This window comes from Lethenteron reissneri, chromosome 23, assembly GCF_015708825.2.
Source record: "Lethenteron reissneri isolate LAM-NWPU_2019-01 chromosome 23, ASM1570882v1, whole genome shotgun sequence".
Classification (NCBI taxonomy): domain Eukaryota; kingdom Metazoa; phylum Chordata; class Hyperoartia; order Petromyzontiformes; family Petromyzontidae; genus Lethenteron; species Lethenteron reissneri.
The window spans coordinates 4,011,573-4,032,214 of record NC_083801.1 but is presented as its reverse complement, the minus strand read 5'-3'; the positions used below and the strand labels follow the sequence as shown (position 1 = coordinate 4,032,214).

At 46.7% G+C, this 20,642-nt stretch overlaps 1 protein-coding gene across 3 annotated transcripts; it reads right to left on the bottom strand.

Annotated features, from left to right (window-relative positions):
* Positions 1–4,030: 4,030 nt before the first annotated feature.
* On the bottom strand, positions 4,031–19,787 carry LOC133345860 (cAMP-responsive element modulator-like). 3 transcript variants are annotated; one of them, XM_061556906.1, is made up of 4 exons: positions 13,534–13,735; positions 11,272–11,391; positions 10,350–10,512; positions 4,031–4,720 (listed from the first exon to the last, which is right to left on the bottom strand). In XM_061556906.1, exons 2-4 carry the CDS (start codon positions 11,312–11,314, stop codon positions 4,576–4,578), a joined length of 351 nt encoding a protein of 116 aa, XP_061412890.1. In that variant the 5' UTR covers positions 11,315–11,391; positions 13,534–13,735; the 3' UTR covers positions 4,031–4,575. The 3 variants fall into 3 exon arrangements, with proteins under 3 accessions (XP_061412890.1, XP_061412891.1, XP_061412888.1); XM_061556907.1 differs by lacking the exons at positions 11,272–11,391; positions 13,534–13,735 and adding an exon at positions 19,652–19,787; XM_061556904.1 differs by lacking the exon at positions 13,534–13,735 and having other exon boundaries at positions 11,272–12,201.
* Between the last annotated feature and the right edge of the window lie 855 nt (positions 19,788–20,642).

The following is a 20,642-nucleotide window of genomic DNA, read 5'->3' as shown; positions in this document are numbered from 1 at the left end:
AGGTCGGGTCTCTTGGGATTTATCTTTACTGTATTGGTCTGCAAACCACTCAGCCGATGCAAACACTTCCGCGGACTACCCAGCCCCCCACCCCAAGTGACAAAACGCAAACAATTCTCACTAAATGCCACTCACACATGAATCATTTAACCAGAACATACAAAAAAATTGACACAGCTATACTTTTTTTAAGGGGGACATTTAGATCTTAGGGTTAGGATGGTTTCAGCAGGGTTATTTACCTAACTTAATTTTAAATTAAATATAGTGAGTAAAATATTAATTTACGTCGGTAATTATTTCCGAATCAACCTGCGTTTGCAGAACAGCCCCGCGGACGAGACCTGGAGGACCGTCGCGGACCACTGGTGGTCTGGGGACCACACTGAGAACCACTGCTCTCGAGGTATTCTGATCCACTCTTCAACACTGACCAGATCATTTTAGAAGATGTGAAGAATATCCAGACTTGATTTGAAGCGTTCGTGCTGGCAGGAATCCATACTCTTTGGTTCTTTCGGTAAAGTCACGTAGGTATAAAATAAAATAAATCACGCTTTCCCACCTGAGGATGGACGCTTGTGTCGCGCCCGAAACGTGATTTATTTTATACCTACGTGACTTTACCGAAAGAACCAAAGAGTACAATATCCAGACTGTACTCGACCAAACATGACCTGCGGATTGTTAACTCAGAGGTGGTAGGATTATAACTAGAATGTGCCCATTATTTCAACTGCCACGCCAGGAGATCGAACTGGCGTCATCTAGATTGTAAGTCAAGTGTGCTCATCGTTACACCATAACAGCGTTCATTTGGCAAAGAATACATGTCAGTTATGAATTAAGTAGAACAAAATGCGCACCAACCACTGCCCCACAGACCTTCAGGGCATGCTACCACCCCCATATGAACGACGCCGTGCCACCGGATTATGTACAACCCCTTGCCAAGCCACCAGGCCCTTGCCCCCACCACCCAGTTGCCAGAACATGCTCCCTGGATAACACATTCCTGCGGAGGGAGCTGGTAGGAACGTTGGGTTGCTCGGTCAATGGCGGCGTGGTGTATTCCGCAAATATGCCCGACTGTGAGGGCGGGCACAAGCCGGCGTGAGTAGGTTAAACGTTGAGTTTTATAAGGGTGTAGTGGTGTTAACTACTCGCTGTTCGCAAACTGTGAGAGCGGATCATAAACAAGGTTTTCCCGCTCGATCAAACGGTCAGGGTCAAATGGGGTGAGGTAGGATCCAAACCCAGATTGGGAAGGACCAATCAGAGGGTCCCACAAGGTGGCCGGGGATTGGACAACCCGGCCACGAACAGGTATAAAAGCCAGAGCGCTGAGAGCTCTGGAGGAGTTCTGCTACACAAAGACCCAAGTCGGCCGAAGACGTTTAGGGCCCTGGACCAAGCCCTCCAGCCCTTATCAGGGCTAGGGCTCAGAGTAACCAGTGGTCGGGGAGAGATCCCCTAGGTCCAGCCAGAGGATGCTGGGAGAGCAGGGAGATTAGATAGCCTGCAAAGTCCGGAGGCTTGTACCTTCTGAGGGTAACGGGTGAGGGGACCATATACCCCTTAGTGTGATAGGGACGGTGTATTAAGATAATAAACTGTGTGTTCCATAAAGAAGTGTAGGAGTCCGTCCTTACAACACTACAAGGGCACCACGGGGTGACCAGCCCCTCCCCACCCTCCCCTCTCCACCCAGCCCGACCCTTCCCATTTTGGTATGCACGACGGACGGACACAATAATCCCCTGTGGGCTGAAGGAACCAGGTGGTTCCTACCAGAAGCTCCCTTCTTCTTCACTCTGCTGTCTGGATTTGAAACTGTCTCCCCAAACAAATTGTCGGCGAAATCACCGATTCTGATCTTTAAGCCTTCAAAGGCCGAGCACACACATGGACATCTCCGAATTTCACCACACGCCTTGTATGACCGATTCGTTGAGCTGTAGTGAACCAATAATAATGTCCATTAGATGTAATGTCTGATATGGCGGTTGTTCACAATTGCATCCAATATATATATAAAAAAAGGAAACAACCAATTATTTTACTTTGGTATTCTCAACGTGTGTAATTGAACACAATTACAGCAGCCACAGAATTGTAGATGCTTAACATGCTTAACACGGCGTGAAATAAAAATGAAATCACAAAGCACAGCAGCAATTACAACGGACTGATGTAACACAAGAATAAGAAACTATGAAAGGGAAACATTAACAAGGCTAACATTGAAACCCTATGTTTGTTTAAAAAAATACGTTTAACTTCCTGAGTAGTTGAAGACGCTTCTCTCTTCTCTATAAATCTGCACGCAACTTCATTGGGAAAAGTCTTGGCTGTGTATGTTTACGCAAAAGGAAATGCAAACACACATTTCTCATTTGTAAAAATAGTTTTTTCAAGCCTATATTCCCTCTTAAACACCAAATCAAAGTGTTCATTAATGCGAGTAGAAAAGCACTGTTTAGTATGTATGAATGTTCATGGACGAAATATGTCCAAACGTGAAAACATCTAAAGAAATTGCTGTACTATGCTTAGTTCGGGTCTCTAACAAGTCACTGGTGAGTTGCGTTTACTAGCAGCACCGTACGCAAACATTATGCTATCAGACAATGTTAGCTCATGTAACTTAAGGTCAATTAATAGACAGTTCTGCATATGTATATTCCTCGTAAAAATAAATGTGGAACATTCACTGTGCACTAAGTTCTAGGATAAACTTTTTTGTTTTAGATAATTGGTGGTATTGACAGTTTCAGTGCTATTCATCTACGCAATGAGTACTAAACACAAACTTCTACTCGGGGCCTGTGTGCACGCATAGTAACATTTACAACCAGTACCAAACGTCTCCAAAGTAATAACACACCACGTGGAAATGCTGGCCTTTTCACAGAAACGTCACCAGTATCATCACAATTAAACAATTCTGTTCACAATGTCCTCCGAAATAAAAATTATTTCGTATTCTGATTGTTTAACTTTAAAACGTGTACAGATTAATGAAATGCGAGCTCGGCACAAATTGTTTCCATGGATTATTATTATTAAGAGTACTCGGCTACCATGTACTGTATTTAATCCAGGTATGCGCAGTTGGAAAATATTCTTGATATACTATATCGGGTAGGTTGAGGCAAAAGGTCTACAAGGGGTAAGATGCCTTTCTTTTTCCCTGGTGCAAACATAAATGTCATCAGCCATAATCATTTTGAGGTGCAGAATGGCACCCTCTTCTCCCAGCACCTGCCGATCGTGTTTGCAGTTCAACACCCCACATGTTAGCACCAGGACGAATAGGCCTTTCACCCTTACCCCGCCTGACTATACACTTCACAATATTCACGAGACTTGTAACTGAGGGTTACAAGAAATTTACGTCAAATTCGAATGTTTATTTAAACAAAGTGTGAATTAAATATTTGGCCAAATTGTGCAAACTTGCTCGTGTAATAAATCCTTTGACTTCCCGCCCCATCAAATGAAGGGCAGTGACTTCCAAAGATGTCACGATCAACTCTGCACTTTGAGACATTTGTAGTTGATACATTTTGACTGCATGCTGGCACAGTGATGTCAAAATGTACAGAGTACCAACTGCGTGAGCCGAGCGAGTGAGTTAATCCAACATCAGCAGACAATTGAGTAACCTGGAGTCATTGTCCCAGCTCTTTATAAATGTGTAAAAGCCATTAATGCTATTAGGTTTTAATAACAATTAATACGAATTAAGTTCTCTAAGAAGTGATAACTAGGACTGACACTTTAAATGTGTAAATGTGAACAGATTGCTTAAAAGTCAAAATATAAGTGGCATTTGAAATGTGGGGAAATGCCCAAACATTCCTTTTAGAAATCATAAAACTACGACAAGAGCAAGAGGTGATTGATTTCGTAACACCTGTGCTGACAGTAGAAGCATAATATTGAATGACGCCACGAAAACAGACATCTTTTGCTGCTATGTTAGATTGTACAATCAGTATAAATGTAAGAAAAATGTAAATAAAAATACGGTAACAATTCTTTAATAAATATAAACTCTCTTGGCATAAGCAGGTTCTTTAAAAACATTTAACTCTTTAAACAGTTTACTGTGTGAATGTGTACCCTTTAAGGTTACGTGAGGCACATTACCTCACTTGAACATTTTCTTAGCTTTCTCTCACTTTGACAATCAAAATTCTTCAAATAAATATCAATACAAAATACTTGACTGATGGTTTTACTATAATTGTCAGCCTACCAATGTGAAGGATTGTCAATTAATAGTTGTGTGGGTTACAGTGCGGCGGCAATAATAATCATAATTAAATTTGGAATTCGCGCAATTCTGAGGAGAGCAGGGAAATCGTGAAGACGCTAAGATTGAGACTAACACGGTCTGCCAGTAGGCAGTGGTGTTGCTATGTGTAATCCCACTAGAGTACTTCAAGCATCAGCGTTGTGTGGTATGTCAAGCGGCTTAGTTGCCCCTGTACTGGGGCTGCTGTTTGGAGCAACGCGAGTGTTGGACACGCGCGGTGCCATGGGCAGCGGTGGTCGACTTTGCTGGGGCTATTCGGCCTTGTTGCAGTACATATCCTTCAGCCCCTTGAGCTCCTCAATGAGGGTCTTGTTCTGTTTCTCAAGGACGGTGACGCGATTTTCCAGGCACTTCACGTACTCCTTCTTCTTCCTCCGACACTCCCGAGCTGCCTCCCTGCGTTCAACAAACACAAAGACAAAGGCCCCCCGTTTAGCCTTCACAGATTGTTAAGGCACGTACAGGTAGGAACAACAATGTTCCACACTGCCCACCAGGGATTATTTGTCTGTCTGTCTGTCGTGCATAGCCACGCCATCGATTTGTATTTCAAAGAGTGCTTCGGGCGGGCTCAGCACCACGTGACGCGCCGCCCCACGCAGCTCGCAGCCGTGTGACATGGATCGCACGAATGCGCTGTCCAACCAAGTTCCTACCTGCCCACTCCGAAGGAACGTGTTGCTGTTAATTAGCACCTATGGAGGCTGGCACGGCACACCAGTGGATGGGTGGCCAGCACCAGGCCCGAACACCCTCGTGTAGCCTGTAACAGACTGTTGGGGCAAGTACTTTTAGGGAGCACCTATAAGGGCTGGAATGGCACTCGAGGAGGTGGGTAGTCAACACCACACTTTGTCTCCATAGTGCCGACCTCGGGGAGGCCCAGAACCGGTTCAGATAATCGTCACTGGTGTCGACCCTGAGCAGGAATCGAACCCGGGTCACCGGGTTCGTAGTGCAGCACGCTAAACGTTATGCCACAGCACCCCACAAACACGCACAAGCGATATCACACACACGTGCAATGAAGTTCAAATGTGACTCTGCCAGCCACTCAGTATCGGTGCATCTTCTTGAATCTCAATCCAAACTGAAGTTTGGGAGAGTCAAGTACTGTGCTGTATGATCTCTGTTAGTTAGTGTTTATAAACTCTATGGTGCAACGAGGTGGATACGAGATGGCGGTGCAGCGAACACGTTTTCTCATACCTGTATTCCCTCATATGTGTGAAATTTGTCTGGCTACTTTAGTATCCTCCCACATTCAAAACATTCCATAAAATAGTGTTTGGCCAAATTTCTCAATTCACAAGATCTTGATTAAAAAAAGGCTCAGTGGTATACATGGACATTATTGAATACACGTATTTTTTGCTTAAATAATTACATAATTACGTACATAACCTTAATTGTTGGTATGAAAATATCAGAGTTTTGCAATAATAAACGTACAAGGCCACAACGGTCCCGCAGACAAAAACATGGGATGTCATGGGCAAAGGGGAGGAAATAGACATCCCACGTATAAACTGTTCAAATAACTACATTATCTGTACTCAGTGGGTCCCATTTCACATGGCATCGAGGACTTCCAGAGGATGAGAACATTTTAACTAAATAATAGCCACAAGTGTTTAAAGGCCAACATTGCAGTGCATTTCCGTAAACTCTTCTCCTTACTCATGTTTAGATCTCTTAGAGTTCAGCATCACTCCAATCAAAGACAATATCACCTGGTGGATGGCGACTATGCACGCCTGTGATCCAGCACCGTGCAGGCGAGGATTGGTGGATCACACAAATGTTGTGAAACTCCCATCAGCGTCGAGGTGTCATACCCGGGCTTGCCAGAAGGCGCTACAGCAAATGTGGACCCCCATCTGCTCTATTGGTATGGGATTAGAGTGTTGCCCCTTCGCACGAGCATATTTTCTCCGGGTACTCGGGTTTACCCCCACTGTAAGCAAACATTCGTTGGCTGATAACGGCTTAATATACAGAGGACGACAGAGCTTGGGGAGGAATTTGGTGCCAGCTTACTGCCTGGTCTACCTTTCCCACTTTGTCTGTGGATCCTCACGCCTCTGGGTTGTTCTCCCTCTTGAAGAGTGTTACATTTTGACGTGAAATTAGTATAGCTTATGCCTGTATTTGTAGTGCTATCATATAGCTTACTGTTTCCTTTGTAGCGTATAGAATTTTCCGATGATAAAAACGGTAGATTTTCCTTGTATCTAACACCAGGGGGCAGTCAGCCTCCAGTGTTCCCCAAGACCAGCTAAAAGAGATGTCTTTTCACCCAGGACACAAAGTACGGTTGTTAAAAGTTCCTCTTTCACATTAACCGGTAATCACCAAATGAAAAAATAAACTGGTAATAAAAAAACAGTGACCGGTTTGGGAATATTTGAGCAATAAAAAAAAGCACATCTTCCCCTTTTAACTGAAAATCGAAGGACGTTGCCATGTATTTTTTCTACGCTGACATTCTAAAAGCCAGAGCTTCTCCAAGCTCAAGCGAGTGTTAGGTGGCGCTCATTTCTATATTGGTGGCCATTACCAACCACTGTCATGCAAAATTAAACACCCAAGTGTGGTTTAGTACAGACTGCAGATGGTGTGCAACTACAGTAGAGTATTTTTGGTTCTTTCGGTAAAGTCACGTAGAATGGAAATAATAATATAATAAAAATAAAACAATAAAATTATCACGACGTTTCGATTGCAACACGACCAATCATCATCAGGTGTGAAAACCACAGCAAGAACATTTTCAAAACCACAGCAAGAAAATGTTCAAATTTTCTTGCTGTGGTTTTCACACCTGATGATGATTGCTTGTGTTGCAATCGAAACGTCGTGAGAATTTGATTGTTTTATTTTCATTATTTTATTATTTCCCTTCTACGTGACTTTACCGAAAGAACCAAGAATATGAATCCCTGCAGTCACGAAAGCTTTAAATCAAAATTTACAGTAGAGTTTATAAGCCTGCAGAATCAACTGAATAAAATGGACTGCACGTATTCAGGACAGTCTCTTGAGTCTCCAGACATTTTCAGGAGGGTCCTGCATTGCGATGTTTGGCCAATTCCTTTCTAATGAGCATTTTATTTTACATGGCAAGAAAACTGTAGCACCCAGAGAAAACCCACCCATAATGAGGGCTCAACCCACTTGCTCTGCTGCACTGCCATCTTCTGGCCACACCACAGCTCAGTGTATTTGGGAGTTTCACAAATCTCTACGTGACCCACCAACCGAAAACTTCACAGGGCTGGATCACAAGCGTACATCACAACGCCTGGCGTGATCAAAAGGGAAGTCAACAATGGCTTTCTCGCATGTGTATCACAATATTTATTCAGACTGCAGGAATCCGATGGGATATGAAGCTCTTTTTCAGATGTCTAGAATGACTAAACGAGTGATAGGAATTCCATAATGCTGTGCTTTATGCTTGGGGTGGAGTTTTTTTCTCTCAATGTTTACATTAAGTATGCAGCTTATTATGGATGCTGCCGCAGTGGAATGATTGTCACACTCGACTTGAAAACCAACGGTCGCTGGTTCGTTCTCCTGATACTGCGGTGCAAGCAATGGTGCAAGTTTCATAAATCCCCCCAAACACTATCCACCCACCAATGGAAAGCTCTTCTTTCCGATATTAGGAAGCCACCGGAGCTATGAACTTTTAAATCATCTAGATTGAAAACTCTTTAAAACTGCTTGTGTTTTAGCTACGTACAGTGCGAAAGCAGTTCAACATACATACACCCAAGCTGTATAAATGCGTACACCACAGTTAATCAATCGGTAGAACACATGCAGTGGTGTAAAGCGTGGGTACTTCCACCTCTTTCAAGACGTCTGGCGAGCATGGAAGAGTAGGCTATGGTTCCCTCCAGTAGAGGCCCTTTGGCAAGCAGTCACATGAGCAAGTAATTTCAGGGACTGCACCTCTACATTTACAGTCGTGTATTTGTTGTCTGTCATAGTATTTTGGTTACACCAGCCCACAGGGGATTATTGTGTCCATCCGTCATGCATCTAAAAATGGGAGGGGTGGGGCTGGGTGGAGAGGGGAGGGTGGGGAGGGGCTGGGTGGGGAGGGTGGGGAGGGGCTGGGTGGGGAGGGTGGGGCTGGGTGGGGGGTGGGAGGGGTGGGGCTGGGTGGGGAGGGGCTGGTCACCCCGTGGTGCCCTTATAAAACTCAACGTTTAACCTACTCATGCCAGCTTGTGCCCGCCCTCACAGTCGGCCATATTTGCAGAATACGCCACGCCGCCGTTGACCCTGGCCATTGACCAAGCAACCCAACGTTCCTACCAGCTCCCTCCGCAGGAATGTGTTATTGGAGGAGTTTGTCTCCAAGGATACTTATACTGTACCTGTGAGATGATGGAAGCAGTCAAACTTCATGTTTACATTGCAATGAAAATCGACGACGTGGTTAAAACAGATGGAGCGAGTTAAAGTATTTTGTCTTTGAAAACACGGTTAAATAGAAGTGTAAATGAACAGATTGTGCTCATTAGTGTCCGCCTCATTGAATGAATGCTAATGGCATTTGATAGACTCCAGAGGCTGAGAATTCTAAAAGAACAAAGGCGTCGAGACAATAAGACTATGGCGTGAAATGTAAAGTTGCCCTGCTTTCAAATACACAGCGCTGTGGCAATGTCTACATCTGGTGAGGCGCAGTTAAAGAGGCGATACTGCCTGGAGTAGCAAGCCGAGTTACACGCGAACACAGGATGTGATGCTGCAAATAGAGCTGGGATCTGAGTAACACACTAAACGATGACTCTACCAATTATAGATGCAATTACATTGAATATAAGGAAAATACTGCGGCCGGGAAAAAAGGCATCATGTTTAAAGTACTGTGAGCTGCTGCATGTGAAATGCGTGAGAATGAGTCGTGCCACAACCTGAGAATGAGATGCAAATTGAATGTGCGAGAGCCGAGACGTCTTCATTTCCTTTGTCATTAACACTGGCTGATAAAAAATATATATGAAGCCGGTTGCATGTGTTTTGTAAGCTCTTCCAGTCCACTTGCTCCGCTTGTGGCAGGCTGTCAACAACTCACGATTATTTCCGTTCTGCTAAATTCCTGGAGTGTATAAACTCTCCTTGATGTGCATTATCTCCGGGATAAATAAAGATTCTGATTCTATCAAAGTTTCTAAATCTCAAGACCCTTTAACGAGAGGATCTTGCATTCATATGTTTGGCCAACTCTTTATGGTATATCATGGGACCTCCTTTGCCAGTACCAAAATATGATAATAGGGTTTTCCCATTTTTCTGGCAACAAAACAGGTGTTAAGATGTTAAAACACCAAATTGAAACCTTTACAAGGAATCATGTCTGCATTAACCACAATGCTTGTGGTTAGAATGCAAAAAAAACATACTCTGATAAGAAATGCATTGACTTTGAAACTGATTGGTCCACACCAGACAGATTTCTTTTGAGCCTCGTCTCGTTTTGTTGCCAGAAAAAAATGGGAAAAATGTATTATCATATATTGGTACTGGCAAAGGAGGTCCCATGATGTAGTAGATGCTCACCCCGAGCTCTCATTACTCTGATAGTGCATTGTCTTTGGGCAGTACGCCTTTTGGCGTCCTCTGGTCTAACACCGTTTGAGACGAGGCTTAAAAGAAAGCTGTCTCTGGTGTGGACCAATCAGTTTCAAGGACAATACATATATTATCAGTCACTACAGAGTGAAGACACAGTGTCACACTGCATCAACTACGTGCGACTGAACTCATTCGGTGCGCGTGTGACATCAATGGCACGGTAACGAACTTAAGAAGCGGAAAAAACATTCTGGCGCCTCCTAAGCTTTGCCGAGTTGGCCTAACAGAGCCCCAGCGCGGCCCGGCTGTGCAACCAAAACGAGGGATCAGGGCCACCTCGTAGACCTTCCGGCACCTGCCTCACGGCAATGCCTGCACGGCCCACCAGCCAGAGGTGCGTTACAAGCGTGCGACGAAGTCCACTACGTACCTGTTCTTGAGGAGCCGGATCTCTCGCTTGCGGGTCACCTCCTCCCCGATGTACATGCCGCCCTGTAGGCCCGAGGGGGAGGCCACGGTGGCCATGATCACCCCCTGCTGTCCACTCGAGCCGACCGTGCAGATCTGGTAGGTCTGCATGTCGCTGGGAGCCGCTGCAAAACAAAGATCCCCCGTATAACCTTAACGGACTGTAGGAGCAAGTGCTGTTAGCGAACACCTAACAAGGCCGGCATGGTACACGAGGGGGTGGGTGGCCAGCACAACACCCGGCCGCTTTTGTCTCCCGAGTGGCGACGTTTATGCACCAAACCAGGTACTCATTGAGCCCGAGTCGACCGAGTGAGGCCCAGGACTGGTTCAAATAATCATCACTGGCATTGGCCCTGAGCGGGAATCGAACAAGGGTTGCCAGGTTCATAGCGTAATGCGCTAACCGCGACGCCACCGCTCCTCACGTACACACACGGGAAACGTTTCTCTCAAATCACAAGCGCCCAAACTTGGCAATGTTGGGCTAACGTTGGCATGTGGTTGTAACCGCTGGGCCAACGTTGGGCCAGCGATCCATGTTTACTCGTAAAAACAGGGGATCCTAGTGACCATATTTTGGGTGTCATAAGCAGCCATGTAGTGTGGGGACACAAAGTCAGGGGAGGTACACCTCAATGTAAAAACAAACTGAATGAGTGTGTACGAGGACTGGAAGATACCTACGTGACATTACCGAAAGAACCAAAGAGTATGGAAGATAACATTATCAGCTGGGGGCTTAGCCCCCCACCATTCCAACCTCCCCCGATGTGTGAGCAACAGGACATTAAGTGTATTCGATGGAAACCCCTTGATAGCGTTACGATTAAAAGGACGAGGAGTGCAGTACATGGGTTGTTGTCTTTGAGAGCATTTCCAACCTTCATATGTGGACGAAAAACATAGGAAACCTCCTTCCATCATCTTGTCTCGCGGGTGACCGCGAGGGGGCACCGGCGGGGTGGTGTTTGGCTGTATCGGGCTACAGACCTCACGCAATTCTGACAATCGACGGCACGAACGTTATCTTAATTTCAGAGGCCGAAAACATGCACCCCCACCAGCCTTTCCTCCTTCCCCTCTTTGGTGTGTTATTGTCTTGCCGGAGGAAAATAGGACCTCGCTTTGTGCCCTTGACCCCGGTGTGAGCAACGCCGACGTGGTTAATAACACTGGTCAACAAAAAAAAACATTTTTTTCTGGCCTGGAATGTTGCAGCTGTTTTAGACTAATTTCAGGGTGCTGATTCCAAATCTGATCTCAGATTTGCTCTATCACATCTCATTTTATGCTATCGGCATACCCCATTTTCATTGATTTTACCCGAAATTAACTCTCTCACTTATGATTGCAAGTTGATGCGAGTCAGTGACTGCTTTAGTGTTAAAATATGGTGCTGTATTTTTAGGATAGTGTTTATAATATCATTTTATGTAGATATCCACATTTATTTAATATTTTTCTTCTGCAGTTTTTATTGAAAATGCAATAATTGATAATCTCAAGAACCTGATGTGATAGACAAAAACTGATGCCAGATTTGGAATCAGCACCCCAAACTACATTAAAACCGTAGAAATACCTTGTGTCAGAAAGTGTGTTGACCAGTGTAATGCCTGCATGTACTGTACTTGTATTTTTAGCTCTGATTCTACTTGGCGTGTCTCGTGCCTTTGTGTTTTGTCCTTGTGGGTGCCTGCATCTGTTCATATTATCAGCAAGTACAAAATCCCACGAATTCAATCATACACGAAAATACAGTACTGTGCAGGGTGGTTCAAATGTCTTGGCCCCCCCCCCATTTTCGAAAACTTTACATTGTCGAAACTTTACATTTTATAAAAGGTTTATTTAAAACAAAATGAATCTGCAAATTAACCAAAAAATTGGGGGTCCATTAATCGGAGGCCACAAGACATCTGGACCACACATATCTATTGTAAATGCTATCGTTATTGTCCGTGATGAATACCGACTATTGTAGAGGCCTTAATCCAGCAGTGGATGGATAATATAGTTTTGTATGTGTGTCGTATTGACGGGGACTTAATTTCTCAAGTCGAAATTCTTTCAAAACGCATTTGCCGAGCCTGCTTTTCGAACACGTGGGACGCCAGTGAACATGGACTTGCAGGGTGACCGGTTTCACATTGGGCCACTGCACAAGTTTCAAATTAATTAGTTAATTGTTTTACCATTACACAGCCGAATACTAATGTTGTTGTGCAGTATTCGTAAAATCGCACGTGCTGTAACCAACGTTTGAACTCTGTGCACTCATGCATCGAACACTAAAGTTACGGACCAATTTTAGTGAGCCACGAACTACAGTACTGTATACATTTAAGGCATTATTGATGTGAAACGCACTGTACCGATAATACTGTACGCGCTCAACAAATGTTGTGGAGTTAACGCAAATGTGCGGCCAGACCTGCTGCGAAACGTGCACTGTACAACACGTGTGTGCACAACACGTGGACGATCGTACAGTGTACGCTGTATTTTAACACAACAAACGGCACAGGTCAAACGTCGTCACATATTCAAGTCCTGCATTGAGCAAATGTTGCGAAAAGGCAACGGGAAGGAGGGAATGCCAAAGTCCTGACAGTGCGGCGAGTGAAGAAACGGGGAAGTGCTTGTGACCTTGCTGTGTTGAAATAAAATCGAAGGGTCTAAAGTTGCGTTTCCCGTTACGCATTTTAATTGTTGCCCGTGTGAGATGAAACCGGCGAATCCCAAAAGACACACACATACGAAGGGACAACTTGAAAGCACCACACAGATTTCAACCCGCTTTTGCTACAGACTGGCTCAGCCGAATTATTGAGATTCAAATCATTTCACCGGCAGTCACCATCCCTCTCCTCTCGCCTCCCAAACATGCAGCGTTTCGAGTCGCGTGGGTGGGTAGTGGTGGTGGTGGATATTACATCAGAGAGCAGAAAGCCACGCGGTTGGGGGTGGAGATCCCCAAATACGACGCGGTCGAGTTCCGTGACGCATGGACACGCCGAATTTTCCGTCACCCCCCTCCTCCCTTCTCTCTCGCCGGTGTCTGTGGCTGCGAGGGTTTTGCAACTCCACCACCACTACCCACCCCCCAAACACCACCAATACACGACATTCAGTGACATCACCGCGGCGCCTGTGCCAGGCCAGGTGCACTTTGAGGCCACGTGAAGCGTCGAAGGCTTGCAGGGTTTCGGGGGAGCCAGACCCAGCGATGTGCCATGGGGTTGTCTGACTGGGATGGCCGCTATTATTATATAGGAGCGGTCACCCAGCCGCCCCCAAACCAAACCCCACAGAATCTCTTCCTCCCCGCCACGAACGCACGTGGCGGCTTGCGTCTGGCGCCGACGTCACCCGCGAATGACGCACGCGGTGGGTGCGTGCTGACGTCACGACGCACGCGATGGGTGCGTGCTGACGTCAAGACGCACGCGGTGGTGAGTGCTGACGTCACGACGCACGCGATGGGTTCGTGCTGACGTCACCACGCACGCGGTGGGTGCGTGCTGACGTCACCACGCACATTCGACCAATCGATGATCTTATCTTTTGTACATGATTGCATAACATTACGTTTTTAGGTGTTGTGTACACGTTTTTTGCGTTTTAAATGTGTTTACTACGTTGAAATTGGCATTTAATAAAACACACACATACCCCGTAAAATAAATACCCTGTCGATAACAGTTGTTGTATTTACCGTGCCGTGCTTACGAGGTTCAAGTTCAAGTTCATTTATTAGGTATAGCCCTGTGAGCCATTCAGCTCTTGAATCGGGTGCAACCGCAACAAACAAAAAACAAAAACATGAACAAAAAAAACATCTTAAAGTGAATATGTGACTAAGTGCAAACAGAAAATCCAAGAAAAGACAGCAAAAATATTGCAGAAAAAACACCGTACACCAACGCTGTGTGCAAAAATGCCAGTGGTGACTGATGCCTGAGGTGACGTCCACACGACGATCTCGTTTAAACATCCCCATGTGTTTGACGATACGAACGCGGAATAACAACACGCACTTTTGCGAAGGATCGCAGTGTACTTGTCCTGCTTTTCATCACCGCGGTTATTCGTCGTGACAAATGTATACACGCGCAGTGTTTTCATTGTTTTAAGTTGTTTGTTTGTGGTGTTTAATGTACCGTATTTCATATATATTTTACACTGAAATCAAGCATAGTCACTGTTTTGATATTGTCACGGACGTGGTGCCGATTCGCCGGAGCGGTTTTGCCGCTTTCGTCGGATTGGCCCGGAAAATATTGGAAGCAGCCGGATAATCGATGATCAATTGTATTTCATACGGTAGGAATCAGATGCGCTATAAAGTTATTGTTTTTCTCTCTCCACACATGTCCAGTAGGGGCGGGTCAGAAGGTTGCAACAGCAAACAATTCAAAACACGAGACAGGATTGCGAAGTATCTAACCTATAATGGAATCACTTATAACAAATAAAAACAATTAATCTTACCTGGCCACCACAAATGATTGCGCAACGAAGTGTGACGTCACCACGCACGCACGCCTTGCGTGTGGGGTGATAAGCAGATGCGCGTGCTGACGTCATCACGCACTCTTTACGTGTGCGGCGATAAGCGGGTGCGCGTGTTGACGTCACCACGCACCCACTCTTCCCGCGCCGGGCTGATAAGCGGGTGTGCGTGCTGACGTCATCACGCTTCACGCGCCGGGCTGAAAAGCGAGCGTGCGTGCTGACGTCACCACGCACCCACGCTTCACGCGCCAGGCTCAGCGGGTGTGCGTACTGACGTCACCACGCACCCACTCTTCCCGCGCCGGGGTGATAAGCGGGTGTGCGTGCTGACGTCATCACGCACTCTTTACGTGTGCGGCGATAAGCGGGTGCGCGTGTTGACGTCACCACGCACCCACTCTTCCCGCGCCGGGCTGATAAGCGGGTGTGCGTGCTGACGTCATCACGCTTCACGCGCCGGGCTGAAAAGCGAGCGTGCGTGCTGACGTCACCACGCACCCACGCTTCACGCGCCAGGCTCAGCGGGTGTGCGTACTGACGTCACCACGCACCCACTCTTCCCGCGCCGGGGTGATAAGCGGGTGTGCGTGCTGACGTCATCACGCACTCTTTACGTGTGCGGCGATAAGCGGGTGCGCGTGTTGACGTCACCACGCACCCACTCTTCCCGCGCCGGGCTGATAAGCGGGTGTGCGTGCTGACGTCATCACGCTTCACGCGCCGGGCTGAAAAGCGAGCGTGCGTGCTGACGTCACCACGCACCCACGCTTCACGCGCCAGGCTCAGCGGGTGTGCGTACTGACGTCACCACGCACCCACTCTTCCCGCGCCGGGGTGATAAGCGGGTGTGCGTGCTGACGTCATCACGCTTCACGCGCCGGGCTGAAAAGCGAGCGTGCGTGCTGACGTCACCACGCAGGCTCGTGGTTGTTGGTGGTGGGGAGAAAGTTGGCAGAGAATGGAGCACATGGTGGCGGTGGTGGTGCATCTTGCCAGTCATCTCACTCAGTCAACCCATGGCGCCTGGGTCTGTTCCGTGACCTCATCCTGCCAGCGAGCCTTTGTTGAGCTATCATTTGTAGACAGCTCGCTTCTGAATAATAATCTTAATAGCTCAGTGGGCTTTAGCTGGCAATATAAATAAACTAGTTTTTTGTTTGTATACAAGTTATTCGTTTACCTTTCCTATACTTTGCAGTCTAATCGTGTTTTTGTATTTTTGTTGTAACGTTCTGACCCCGTGTCCCTGCGGGTAATGTGTGAAAAAGCGCTTCATAGCCCATCAGATTCTTTCAGTGTCAATACATAGTCCGATTCCGACACTTCACGTGGCCTTAGTGCACCTAGCCTGGCACAAGCGCCGTGGTGACATCGTCACCGCCGCGGTTGTTGTTGTGGCAGCAGATCGGTTATCTCGCTGCGCTATAAACCCGGCAAACCCCGAGTTCAATCCTGGGCATCCCTTAGGTCGACTCAGCCTCAAATGGATACCTGGTGCTATGTGCAACCATCAACACTGGTGGGGAGATGAATGTGGCGGCCGGTCGTGGTGTTGGCCACCCGCCTGCAAACCTCGTGTGCCCTGCCAGCCTTCATAGGTGCTCGCTAACGCCGCTTGACCCCAACAACCTGTGCAACGTCTCAATGGGTGGTGACCTTTGTCTCTGCGCTGACGTGATCGTGACGCCGTCACTTCCCAGAGCAATGGTTCCACTACGCTGCTGATCGGAGGAGCAATAGTGAGAGATTATTGCCCACCAATGCCTGAGTGAGTGAGTGGTGTTGGAGTCATTAACCGACGTGGAAAGCCCTTCCAGCAAGTGTATAGACAGTCAGGATCTGCACCATGATCTCTACACGCACATGGTACTTTATGCACAGGCAACGACCATTACGAATCCCAAGTCCTAATCACGGCACGCTTTTGTCAAACGAGTTGAAGAGGTTGCGTGTTGCCATATTAAACCAGGTACCTGGGTGAGAATTCGCAGCCACGGCTAAAGCGAGATCTGAAACCCGTTCTGCACCCCCATCTCTCCCATCCCCTCGTTTCTGGACATCTGTGAAAATACTGGACATCTGTAAAAAAATAGCTTCATAGCTCATCGGATTCCTCCAGTATAAATGCAGCTTCTGATCATGTTCCCACCCAAATAAGTTCAAACAACTCGCATAAACTAAACGTTAACATTGTCTTAAGAAATCCGTACACTGGAGAAACTGGTTGTCACAAGCCTACGGCAATCGACTGCTTAGATAAAAGCCCCAAACCCACGCTGTATCGGTCATAGGGGTTGCTTGATCATACTTCACCACACTGGTCAGTGTTCCGGAATTGAAGGCAAGGGGAGGCATAGACGTTGACGCATAGTACAGCACAATGGATGTGTGTAGTGCCCTCTGCTGATAGCGTAGCCCCGCAATTGTATCCAGCACAAGAACCTCAACATCGGCTAGCCAACTTTCGCCATTCTTTCCAGGCAAGGTGAACGACTTTCACATGAACTAGAACAGACAGTGTGCTCTTAACGCTATATAGCTGCCAAACTTGCAGGTGTTTGAGCAAGCCTGACGGATAATCTCCAAAGCAGTGGAGTTTCCTTGTTTAGATTTGAAAGAAATGCTGCTTCTGGGTAACATACAGCAGCGAGTAAATCTCAAATACCAATATGGCCATGGTGGTTATACAGCCGCACGATTTTCCACAACACCGGGTTATTGTTTTTGTTAAAAACTAAATTCGATCTCTACACAAAGCGCTCACGAAACTGATAACTTCCCCAAACACTGCAACTTCCTCTTATTTCTGAAAACACAGATCACTTAACACCAACCCCGGGCACTTGCATCAATGACAATGGGGATACCAGCAAGGTTGATACATGTCACCAGATAAGCCTGGCTTCTAGAAATCGTGAAACATGTCTCGAGACAATGTTACAAGTTTTGTATTCGCAGTGAAACTGATGCGGAAACCCTTAATCACTAAATGGAACGTATTAGTTGGTGATTGTGGTTTCAGGGCGTTGACGGTGGTGGACAAGCACAGTTAATATAAGTACTCTTAACAACAATTTCAACACACTCGTCAATAACACTGGACTTTAAAGGGGAAAAAAGTACATGACAGAAGACGTTTCAGGCAACGACCCTTCAACAACATCGCTATATTCGCTCCTAAATCTCGAAGGTGGCTTATTTTTTCTCTTCTGCAGTCAGAACCGCCTAGAGATTTAAAAAAAAACATGTTGTAGCTATGGAGACCCATCAATTTGCTAGATCGCTGGCGACACAATCGATGAAGTTGGCATCACTGTTGGTACTGAGTGACACAGACGGGAGAGAGGGGGGAGGGGTTGTTCACCCCCCATTGCCCCCCCCCCATTGCCCCCACCCCCCATTGCCCCCACCCCCCATTGCCCCCCCCCATTGTTGAGCCAAGTGAATGAGTCGCGCGTCATCGGCGGCGCAGACGTCAGCAGCTGACGTCATTGGCGTCATCTCCCTTAATCCGAACAGGAAGTGTAGTTGGTGTGTGTGTGTTGTGTGTGTATGTTGTGTGTGTGTGTTGTGTGTGTATGGAGCGTGTGTGTGTTGTGTGTATGTAGCGTGTGTTGTGTGTGTCGTGTGTGTATATGGTGTGTGTGTTGTGTGTGTGTATGTAGTGTTTATGTAGGGTGTGTGTGTTGTGTGTATGTTGTGTGTGTGTAGTGTGTGTGTAGTGTGTGTGTAGTGTGCATGTAGCGTGTGTGTAGTGTGTATGTAGTATGTGGTGTGTACAGTGAGAGTGTGTGTATGTAGTGTGTGGTGTGTACGGAGTTTGTGGTGTGTGTGCGGAGTGTGTGTGTGGTGTGTAGTGTATATGTTGTGTGTATGTATTGTATGTACGGTGTAGTGTGTATGTGGTGTGTGTGTAGTGTGTACGGAGTGTGTGTAGTGTGTTGTGTGTATATAGTGTGTTTGTTGTTTGTACGGAGTGTATGTAGTGTGTTGTGTGTATGTAGTGTGTTTGTTGTTTGTACGGAGTGTGTGTAGTGTGTTGTGTGTATGTAGTGTGTGTGTTGTTTGTACGGAGTGTATGTAGTGTGTTGTGTGTATGTAGTGTGTTTGTTGTTTGTACGGAGTGTGTGTAGTGTGTTGTGTGTATGTAGTGTGTGTGTTGTTTGTACGGAGTGTATGTAGTGTGTTGTGTGTATGTAGTGTGTTTGTTGTTTGTACGGAGTGTGTGTAGTGTGTTGTGTGTATGTAGTGTGTGTGTTGTTTGTACGGAGTGTATGTAGTGTGTTGTGTGTATGTAGTGTGTTTGTTGTTTGTACGGAGTGTGTGTAGTGTGTTGTGTGTATGTAGTGTGTTTGTTGTTTGTATGGAGTGTGTGCGTGTGTATTGGTTGTGCACGACACTTTCACAACGATGCGATAATTGTGGACTGTACAGCAGTTAATTCCTATCATCAACACCAACAACTCGCTTTGTGAAACTTCGTACGACCATATAATTGTATTTCACACTCCAGAATTAACCCTTTGCCCGTCCGTACGTGCAGCAGCTTGCCACGTGATTGACACGCTGAGTGACAAAGGCGTTAACGCACTCAAAAGACGCACAACGAAACGGCGTTTTCAACAACTACCTGAAAGTTAATTCTGGACAGCCAAATAGGCAGGAGGAGATAGGTGTGTGAGAGAGAGAAAGAGTGAAATAGAGAGTGAGAGAGAGAGACAGAGATCTCGCTACGGGTCTTACCTTTTTCGTTCTCAAACATGACACCCATCGGAGAATCCTGTGTTGGTTGTTTGGCGTTACGGGTCCCCCTCTTGTGAGTTTATATGGGCACAGCCGACCCCGTTCTAATGCACCCGTCACGCAAACAACACCTCCCCCCTCTCTCTCCCCACCCTGAGATCGCCTACATCACTGCGTTGACGTCATATCGAGCCGGGTATGATTCACGGCAGGAGCGACCGCTTCCAACCCACCCACCCACCCACACTCGACCGACCCCGCATTCAGCCTCAACCAATGAGACCCACGTCGACTCGCTCGTAGGTCACGGAAGATGTCAACAAATGCACGGCTCAACCCACGGAGAGACTTTGACTTTTAAACAACTTTTATTGCCGCCAGCAGCAACAGCACTGGAGGCGATTTCGATATGAAATACGCAAAGTCACCAGCAAACAAATGAAAATAAACGCTACAAATCTAAGATGCGCTAAAAGCACCGCGCACAACACGAAAGAAAAGCCACGTGGTGGTGGTGGTTGTGGTGGTGGTGGTCATCGCGCACGCCACGTTGACGAGCGAGCGCTTCAGAAGGTGAACGTGAGGGTGCCGTCCACGCTGGTACAGAGGGAGGGCGATAATTCAAAAGTCTAGTCGCTGTGTGGGCGAGCGGGGTGGGTGGACACACCTGCCAGGGACACCCACGGCTAAGTTGCGGTCTGTTTTGTTGTTGTTGTTTTCACAGAGTTCACGCCGCCCGTTGTGCAAAAGATGCAATCTGTGAGGTCGCTCTTGCGAATAAGATTAAGCCTGGTCCATTGAGTGAGTTCCCTCTACCTACGTGACTTTACAGAAAGAACCAAAGCGTATGGATTCCTGCAGTCACGAAAGCTTCAAACAAACAAACATCCTTGACTTGTCACTTCGAGTGAAAATATCAGAGGTCTGTTCTTTTGCCTCTCCTAAAGTTGTCGGGCTGGAGCGATGAAATGGGCTCGCGAGCAGATGCTTG